We start from the raw sequence: 10,541 nt of genomic DNA, 5'->3' as shown, positions 1-10,541 counted from the left end.
TGAAGAACTAAAGAAGCACAGAGCTTGGTGGATTTTCAGTTTCTTTTGTGTTAGCAATTCATGGCAAGTTTTAGAGACTCTAAGCTGATGATCATGAGAAGCCATAGTCTCCATTGAATTTGAAGAAGCTTCTTCTTAAAGCTGTTTTTCTTTTACCTTTTCAAGGATTGAAAGGAGAAAATGGGTTACGGTTGAGAGTAGAAAAAGAAGGGTTACGGTTAAGATGAAGGGAAAAACGATTTGGGGGAGAAGGGTTAGATGGGTATAATAGGTGATTCACCTTATCAGGGTTTTTTTATATTTAAAAAAATATATAATAGTTGACATCAGCATATAAGGTATATTCTGTAACAATGACTAACGATAAGAGGTCTGAGTATAATATGATATTATACAGGGGGTGTCTCTCTAATAATGGCATTCTCTAAGTGTTGACACTGTAAATTATCCATATAATAAAGATCAATTAAAAAAATATTAAAATTCTAAATACACTTACAGTATGTCATCCAGAGTCACAGAAAACCCAAATCTTAAGAAACGAAAAAAATATTTGTGACCCAAAATCATGCAAAAAAAAACTTCCTTGCCTGCTTGGATAGTTGGATCTCTCTCTCTCCTCTTTTCACCTAGAATGGAAAATTTTTTGTTGCAACACGTTGCAGCTGCTGCAAACCCCACTGGCAGCATAAAAATAAAATAATTCATTTTTTTTTTTCATAAATATCTCTTACGTTTTAATATTTAAAAAAAAAAATTTTAAGATTCTATTTCTTTGGTTGCAAAACCCTATGAATCCGATGATGGAATGGTGAAGAAAAACTTTGTCATAGTAAATTTACGAAGAAATAAAACAAAATATTAAAGAAAAAAGAATTATCCAGGAGCATGGTTTGAGAACTTGAATTGTAAATGAGATCAATCAAAAACAGTTATCAATGCAGATCACCATAGATTGGATAAAAATACTCTTAATTTTACATTTAAATTCATTTTTTTATTATTTTATTCTTGATTGATAATGATCCACTGATATGATTTCGATCCGATCCAATCCAACCGATTCTTCAAACCATGCCCGAGACAGGGTACGACTCCCATTAATTGAGGATGATTGGCTATTCTAGTCTTTACTGTGTATGTAAATTTCTAAAATAGTAAAAAAGGATCCCACTTTTTGACACTATACACAATTACACATGGTGGATTCACGGTTCACCCATCCTTCCTGGTTAAAAACAGCCTGTGTGGTACCTATGTACTATTTATCTCTCCAAAAGATACTTATTGTGACTCAGATGGTAGAGCCAACCTCTTAGCATGCGAAAGGTACGGGGATCGATACCCCGCATCTCCATCTTTTGTTGCTTTCTGCTTCTCTTCCTTATCTTTTTTTTTTTTTTTCGGAGAGGAACCTCAAGCTTAAGGAGCACTGCTTTCCCTTTCCATTGAAGTTTTTTTTGCCTAAGAATGGCTATCCTCTCTCCTTCCATTGATCGTCAAACTGTTTGCAGCTTTAACAAGGAACCAAGACTTGGGGACTCTCTCTCACCTTCCATTGATCCATCAAATTTTGCACTGAATGAGTTCATCAATCTTTTTCAAGGGAAACCACAGAAATGCAGAGAAGGACAAGAGTCACAAGACACTCCAAGAAGCACTACAAATTAATTTAATCCATTTCTAAGTTCCAACTTCAAAACTCTCTCAAATACTATTCAAGATTGAAAGCTTTCTTTTTCATTTACAGACTTTCTCAATCCTGTTCAAGATCAGATTCACCGAGGAGGAAACTTGGGGGTGGGGAGGAAGTAGCCGAGTCTAAACTGTTAAATATGCCAACACCCAACCAAATCACATCCAAAGGAAAAAAAAACAAAACAAAACAAAAACAAAAACAAAAAATTGGAAAAACTACAGAGATGAGATGAATGGATGGAGTGGTGAGTGGTGAGTGGTGACTGGCGAGGAAGGCGGTTGGTTGGTTGTTTGGTTGATCAGCCAGTCAGTCCAGTTGGTCAAATGTTCTCTTCAGGGAAGAAGACGACTTCCTCAATCTGTGAAGCTTGGTAGCTAGTTCTTGTAATCTCGCTTTCAACAGAGCAGGGGATTTATCTAACCCATCACAAACCTGCATTCAAAACAAAAAACCAAACCTACTCAGTTCAGCAAATCAAAAATTAAGTAATGGGTACCAAACAGATTGATAGATAGAGATCTCAACTAGGGTAGAAAAATCAGGGAAGCAATGCAGACCTTGCACTCAGTGTGATGAAGTATCTTGCTCCCATCACGGCAATGGTTAGAGCGAACAAGTTCAAGGTGATGAGCTTCAAGCTCATCTAATATGGCAGAGAGTGGGAGAACCTGTGACGTCCCCTTGGGATTCGTATCAATCAATGAAACATTGACTCGGTCCCCTCTGATCCGAATCGACACACAAGACGATGGCTCCGGCGCGATTCGAATGTCACATCCCGCCGAGTCAGAGGAAGCAGAGTGTTGGTCCACTACTTGGACCGGCGGCACCGGAGATGGCGACTCCCTGGATGAAACAGAGGATGGACAGTCTTTCCTATTCTGAAGCGATCGGAGGCGACCGACAGCCAAAGGGATGTACTTGATGATCTCTTCGAGGATTGCTGACTGTTCTTTCCGGACTGTGTTAGCGTGTGGGAGTAAAGAGTGAAGGGAGAGAAAGAGCTCTCGCATCGATTTGCGCCGTTCTCGCTCCGCCAACTTGTGTCGCTCTCGAGCGTCAACGCCTCCTCCGGCGGTGGTTGCATCGCCGAACTTTCCGTCTGAGACTGATCCCACTGCGTCGCATTCTTTCCAATCGAATGCCATCGGTGGCTGATTTTTCTCTTTTTCTTTTCCTTTTCCTTTTCGCAGAGTTCAATTTTTCACTGCTGAGCAGAAAGGGAAAGAAACTCTATTTCTTCTTCAATTATTTCATTCGTCTGTCATTTATAGTACCAAGACCTCTCTCTCTCTCTCTCTCTCTCTCTCTCTCTCTCTCCCTCCAGATGGACGGAGGAGGGGACTGACCAGGGTGTACAGTTTTAAGCCATAGACCCAATGTGAAAGCCGTTATTGTGGAATCCTTTGTATTGCCAACAAAAGAATCCATAAGTGCAGCATAATTAACTACATGTCAGGGTTGGCCAAATGTCCCACCTGGTTTTAAGAGACGTGGCAGACAACGCGGCAAATTTTAGCCATCTGATAGGTCTAATCTCTTTAATTAGTCACATGTCATGTCATCTTTGATGATCTAATTTAACCTTATAGTCGACCTTTATTGGGATTCCTCAAATGCATTTCTATTGTCAGCTCCATTTATCTTATTCTGATTTTTTTTTTCTTTGGGTAAATCTTATTATGAATATTTAACAAGGCAAAATACATTGGAAAAAGTTTTTCAAAACCCATGGGAGGTTGGTTCCTTTTCATCCACTATCTAGGTTTACAAACTCTTACAGGTTTTCATACTTTTTCAAAATATTTTTTTGATATTTTTTTTTTTATGAATGTACGGTGAGAGAAATAATTCAATATTTATGAGTGAAAGAAAAAACTCATAACTCATAAGTAAGGGCAAACTCCTCCTGTAAGACGTGATTTGTAAATGGATAGTCAAAATTCGAATTCGAATTCACATTCGTATTCATTTAGGGGTATCCGTATCTGTATCCGAATAAGGGTATCGGATTAAAATTCGAATAATCTGAAAAAATAATTATTTGATCCGATTAAATAATCAATTAATGATTTTGAGAGTTCTTAAAGTTTAAGTAGGTTCTCGAAAATGGAAAAAATAGTTAAAACAACTTAGAAAGATGGATTAAGAACAAATTATATTGATTTAGGGGGAAAAATGTCTACATTACACAAGTCAGAGAGTAAACGGGTAGTTGAAAATCCGAATGCGATCCACATTCATATTCATTTAGGGGTATCCATATCCAATCATAAAATATCCAGATCCAAACATATCTGATCCGAATTCGATCTGTATCCGATCCGTTTACATCCCTATCCAAAGCCTTATTAAAATGCATTTCCATCCACTATAGGCATAGAAAAACTCGATCCAACAACATTTATAAACATGAATTGATATGATAATATAACAATAGTAAGTTTTTAAAATATCCAATTCTAAATTTGAAGCTATTAGATGGAGAATCACAAATGGTATAAAAAATCATCCAAGATCCTAGGGTTCGTAGAATTGAGATTAATTATTCTAAATACTCCTTCCCCTCACATGTTCCTTCTTTTGAGTGATAGTAGATGTGGCATGTGTGGTCCTTCTTATGAGTGTCTGCACTTGAATGTTTATTCATATTTTGGACATAGATGATATGATACTATATTGAGGTATCCAACCAATAACTAATACGATTAGGTGGAAAACCAAATTGATATCATAATAAATTCATAGCTTACTTAAAGATCTAAGGGTGCAATTAGATAAATTTAAGTATAAGGTCACATGGCATGGTCTATTGGCCTTCAAAATTTGGACGGTTACTTTACATCATTGTTTAAACATGATTTTAATTAAATTTGTGTTCTTATATTTAAGACTTCATTTGGTAGGAATTCTTTCTCACTCCCAAGTAATAGGATCCCTTTCCCCTTTAAATAAATGAACATTCTAAACTTTTCTAGCATAACATGACTAAAGTGTGTTTATAGTAGAGCACCAATTTTTGCCGCATAAAAGCATGATTTGATACTGTGGACCTTTTTGAATGATTGATGTTTTTTCAAATGTTTATATTGCATTTCACTAAAATGCTTTTCTTGTTTCTAATCATATAATTTTGTAATTGTTTTCAATAATTCAATTTAACTTTATTAATTCAACTCACTTTATCTCAACTAAACAGGTCGACTTTATAGAATTATAGATCATTTTTCCCATATCTATTAAAAATTATACGTTTTTTTTAGAAAAAAAAATTATACTCGCACGTCTTTCCTGCCCACTTTTCTAATATTATTTCAAGTCTACCCTTGCTTCTTTTAGCTTCTTCAATTTGAATTGAATCTTAAATTAAACAAAACTTCTAAAATATATCACCCCTCCAATTGGAAAATTTAAAAGCGTCCATTGCACATGTTTATACATCTCATGTTATTTTCCTCTCAACTTATCATGTATCAGAGCTACTCTCATATTAGCTCTACTTTGTTGTTGTTGTTTTTTTTTTTTTTTTTTTGTCGTCTCATTAATCTCAAAATCCTTATTTCAATTACACTAGGTTTGTTTATATGATCGGGCTCCTTCCTGAGCACCCATTGCCCAAGTCTTGCCCATAGCTATCTAAGTGAGTGCCAAGTGTCCAAGCGAAGATCCAACGGTTCTCGGCTCCTCGCTTTTCATGTCTTTATCAGCGTTTCATTCGTCGTGCGTTTTTTTAAAGTGTTAGATCTTCACCTAGACACATGACACTCGCCCATGTAGCATGGGGCCGACCTAGGTGATGGGCGCTCAAGAGAAGAGTCGAATCCCTGTTTATATGTTGTTAAGCTCTATACATCCTTGATGATTATAATTATCTCATAAAAAATGTCCCTTTGAGTTTAAATGAATTTTTTTTTTTTTGGGTAAAATTTTTAACAAATATGTCAACATTGCATTTATATGTTCTAGAAGTTTCAACTTATTTGAGTGTCGCCAAAACTGAACGATGCAAAGTCCAAATTGAGTAAAATTGTGCACTCTTTTCAAGTGGTGGAAGCTGTTACGTGTAAGATAATACTTAACTTTTTTTTTTTCAACAAAAATTCTTTATATTAATTTATAAAAAAAAAAAAAAAAGAGAAAAATGGATGATCATATATGATTAATTTGAATATGAAATTTAGTGTGGAAAATCTAGATCGTTTAGTTGATATCTATACAATCAGAGTAGACGTTATACTAAAGAAACTTCAAAACCCTATTTTTAAAATTAGGTGAAAGACAAAAAAAAAAAAAAAAAAAAATCATATGAAAAAAAATGCACATTGGTGGGGAAAGATAACTGGAAACTTCACGCCGCTCATAATTGCATGTGCTGAAATAGAATAATCTTCTTTCTCTATGGGTTCGCAAATACTCCCTTATGTTTTAATATTTTTCAAAATAACCCCCTTAATCAAAATGAAATTCATTTCGACATCTACAATTATAGATACCCGGATAGATAGATTCTTGCTTAATGTTAACGAGAGTCGATTACATTGAACTTGACAATAAGACAATTTTACCCTTCGATTCAAAAATCATATAGTAGGGTTTTTTTTTTTTTGGTAAGGGTACAATAGGGGTATTTTGAAATAAGGTAAAAATTATTATTAATGGATTTTGTCTTATATAAGATAATATTTTTGTCTATTGTATATCACATAAGATGGTGACAACAATTTGTCACCAACCTCGAAGAATATCCTTCTCGAGATGCTGATTGTTAACCGACGGTGTACCAATGTACAGTGGTAGGTATGGTATGGACTCCTCATGTTTTACTTTTACAGTTTTCCTCGTGTTAGTAAGGGAATCGAAGTCCATGCGTGTACTGGAAAAACAAATTATACTATTTTATTTTTGGGTAAAAGAAAACAAACTATTCTATTTTTTGAAAACTGCTTTTAATACAATCTCACCAAACGAGGGCCTTATGTGTTTTTGGTGTCCTTCTTGTCTCTCTCCTGGCAACCTCACCTGTTAATGGAAAAGTGTAACAAAAATCGCCCCCCTCTCTATCTCCCCCATAGCAAATGGGTATCAATTTAAAATCAAAATCAGCTGTTTAAAATTGTATCGAATCAAATCAAATCAAAACAAATCGGTTCAAATTTGATTTCAAAAGTTGGAATCTTTTTTCATTCGGTTTGGTTTTTATTCCATTACTAAAACAGTTGAATCAAATAAGAAATTGGATAAACTCTTTGTTACTATTTTAATAAATACAACAACGCAATCATAATTTTATCTCAATTAGATGGGGTCACCTACATGGATCCAATATGGAAAAAGAATAAAAAGCCACACACAAAAGAGTTGAAATGGAGAGAGAAATGAGGTAATAGAAAAAAAAATAATAATAAAGTAATAGTAAAAGATGCATCACAAGAACATCTCCTGCAAGAGGTCGGTTACACGGGATCTTATCCTCCATAAAACTCTATTCGTGGTCATAATTGAATCGGGCACTATCATATGCATATCTTTTCTTAAAAATTCTTTAATAGTCATTTTAAACATGCCCCTGCCTCTTTTGCTCCCTCCAACTAAATCATGTCACTTTTTCTTATTGGGGCATCCATAGGTCTCCACCGCACATGGCCATACCATCTCAACCTATTTTCGTGGAGCTTATCCTAGATTGGTGCAACCTTTAACTAATTTCTAATACCCTCATTCCTTACTTTATCTCTCTTGGTCTTGTCACACAATCCTTTTAACATCCCCATCTCCGCGATACTTAGTTTATTTAGGTCATTCTTCTTAACTACCCAACATTCTGCTCCATATGTCATAGCTGACATATAACCATCCTATAGATTTTTTCTTGAGTTTAATAGGCAATCTTTTATCACATAGCACTCCCAACGCATCTCTACATTTTCTCCATCCCACTTTAATTCCTTTAGTAATATCATCCTCTATATCACCTTCTTTGTTAACGATAGATCCTCGGTATGAATGATAAATTACATTTTTTTTTTTTATGTTTTAAAAAAGTTTGATAAATTATAGCCCTGACAATAAGGTTTTTGTCAATGAAGATGAAAAATGTTAGTTCAAACACATAAAATTTGATCTAAACTTAATTTGAGATCGAATTAAAACCAAACAAGGAAAAGAAATAAAACCAAATAAACCGAAATCGAACCTAATTGAGTTGATTTGATATTGGTTTCTAAAATATGTTCTATTCTTGGTTTGGTTCCATTTCAATTTATGCATTTTGTATCTTAAACCAAACCAAACCAAACCGAATAACCAACCCCACCCCAAAAGAAAATATCCAAAAAACGAACTACTATGATACTATCAACATAGGGGTGTCAATGAGTTGGTTTGGCCCGTTTTGATCCGTGTTGAATAGGTTTTGATGTGGGAATGGTGAAACCGAAACTGAAACTATAAGAAAATTTCGGTTTCAATTTTGGTTTTGGTGCTGTTTGGTTGATTTGGTTTCAATTTCTTATATCGGTTTGTAATCATGTTGGTTTCGATTTTTTATCTGGTTTGAATTTGATTTTTCATAAAAAACTATTGTAAAATTTAATTTAATTTTTTTTTATTTATAAATTTTGGCTGTTTTCGGTTTTTTACCGATCTGGTTTCAGTTTTGATCCCATTTTTGAGTGGGTTCTGATTTGGTTTCAGGTCAATCATTTCCGGTCTGTTCCATTTGTTAGGGGTTATAATATGCCAAATCGTAACTGATCCAATAAACCTTCGGTTCATTTGGTCCAAATACAATCGACTCGATCTGAAACGGTTTTACCGGTTCACTTTAGGTATGGATACCCCTTAATCACATAATATTAACGAGGGTATTTTAGTAAATACAGACGGCTGGAACAATTATCGATTTCTTTTGACTTTGACCAACCCACTAACCTAGCGGCGTTTTTCAGCCAAGTTCAGAGTCTTCAGGCTTCAGATTTCAACCACATGGAAAGATTTTTTTCTCTTTAATGTTCTTTGGTAGTAGATTTGGGACACGATGCACTCAATCTAAACCGTCAGATTAAAAAAATAATCAAAAGGATTACCATGATTGGAATTTTCTTTTTGAAGCTATTTCTATTACAGTTCATCCAAACTGTATGTGTTGTCCCCATTATCCTGAATGTTGGGAGATGGGACACGTGATAACTGATACGCCATTTAGGGCAACAAATCATAACCACTGAGGTTATGTTAATAAATCAAGGATCAAATTTTATACTAATCTTTTTTCTTTTTGGTAAGAAAATTTGATAATAATCAGATATTATTATTATAAGATGAAACTTTTTGTTGTTGTGAAAAGTGCTAAAGCTATATTAATTTTTTTTTTGTGAGTAAATAAATATATTAAATAAAAGGGAGAGGGCGATTACAATCCTAAAAACGGAAACAACCCTAAAAGGGTAACAAAATGTCACATGGACTTAAAGACAAAGCAAGAAAATCCATCCAAGGATAACTAAGTCAAATATAATTAAGGTTTGTGGAAAAACCCTATCAACCATCTCTTCTCTTAATCAAACCAACTACCAACGGAGCATCGCCGATGAGTGGGGCCACCGCATGGAGGGCATTAGCCTTGTGGAGGGCCACGGCCAAACTTGCAGTTGGCCTAGTGAAGGTAACACCCATGATTGAGCGTCAACCTCTTGGAGGGCATATCGGCAAAGCGGCTATTGGTCGAGCCAGGCAGATCAAGAGGCTAGCTAAGTAGGGCTAATGACGAATGGCTGCAGACCATGCGGGATGAGAGGAGACCAAGTGGACGGGACAAGCCAGGCAGAGCAAATTGGCAACTAATGCGAGAGTCGAAAAATAGGATCGGAGGCAATGAGGACGATGGTCAAGGGAAACCCAAACGAGCTTTGAGATCTAGCAAGGGTGGAGATCTATGAGGCTGGCAGCCAGGGAGGAGGATGCTGGTCGAGCACGAATCCAAATGAGCATAAGATCCAACAAAGATAAAGACCTATGGAGCTAGCGGCCAAGACATGACTCTAATCAAGAAGTAGCTCCTGCAAGAGATGAAGAAACACAGAAAGGAAGGAAAGGAGGAAGAAGAGAGAGGGAGTGAGAGGATGAGAGAGAGATGGAAGAAAGAGAGACGGGGTGAGAAGCCTGGCCATGAGGCCACTTGCTCCAAGGTGGCAACTTTGCTTTTTTTTTTTCCTACACTTATGGTTTCCCAAGTTTTCCAGAGCTCAAAGTTGGAATCGCTTGAAAAGCGATGTTAATTACTGAGGATCAAATTTAATATTAATTATATATTAGGCAAGAGAACACTACTCTCGATCATTTGTGTGGCCATTGTGTCAACCCACAAACCATTGAAAGGCCCCACAAAAGCATCTTTTGCATCTATCTTTGTCTAGACATAGATACATACAAGTAGATAGCTTTGTTTTGTTTAATGGTTGATCAAACTTATAGTCTATGAATAGTATATGTCCCAATAACAATAAAGGGATAGAGTGTTCTCTATTGGGAATGCAGTCTTCACGAGCGCCCCCCATAGTGTGTTTGTCTCCTTTACCCATATGGGTCATTCACATGGGGGAGAAGAGAGAGAGAAAGACTGTGGCGGAGGCTGCACTCCCTCTACATAAAACATTATCCCAACAATAAAACATAAAATAGATTCAATTACTCGACATTTTTATCATATCTAGTAATAGGTTTATCTCGATCACAATCTATCTGAGTAGACCACAAAACTAAGTGATCATCAAAGAATACTCAAATAAAAGAATTTTTTTATTATCAATTATGCCCCTACATGACAGAAAAAAAAAAAAAAAAA

General features: G+C 35.6%; 1 protein-coding gene across 1 annotated transcript; it reads right to left on the bottom strand.

The window, feature by feature from the left end:
• Positions 1-1,656: 1,656 nt before the first annotated feature.
• LOC122063504 (protein IRON-RELATED TRANSCRIPTION FACTOR 2-like) lies at positions 1,657-2,935 on the bottom strand. Its single transcript, XM_042627200.1, has 2 exons — positions 2,257-2,935; positions 1,657-2,131 (listed from the first exon to the last, which is right to left on the bottom strand). The coding sequence occupies exons 1-2, from the start codon at positions 2,845-2,847 to the stop codon at positions 2,006-2,008; spliced, it is 717 nt and encodes a 238-aa protein (XP_042483134.1). The 5' UTR covers positions 2,848-2,935; the 3' UTR covers positions 1,657-2,005.
• Between the last annotated feature and the right edge of the window lie 7,606 nt (positions 2,936-10,541).

Source organism: Macadamia integrifolia, unplaced genomic scaffold (assembly GCF_013358625.1).
Source record: "Macadamia integrifolia cultivar HAES 741 unplaced genomic scaffold, SCU_Mint_v3 scaffold1342, whole genome shotgun sequence".
Taxonomy (NCBI): Eukaryota; Viridiplantae; Streptophyta; class Magnoliopsida; order Proteales; family Proteaceae; genus Macadamia; species Macadamia integrifolia.
Note: the sequence above shows the minus strand (reverse complement) of the source record. Positions and strands in the feature narration are given on the sequence as shown.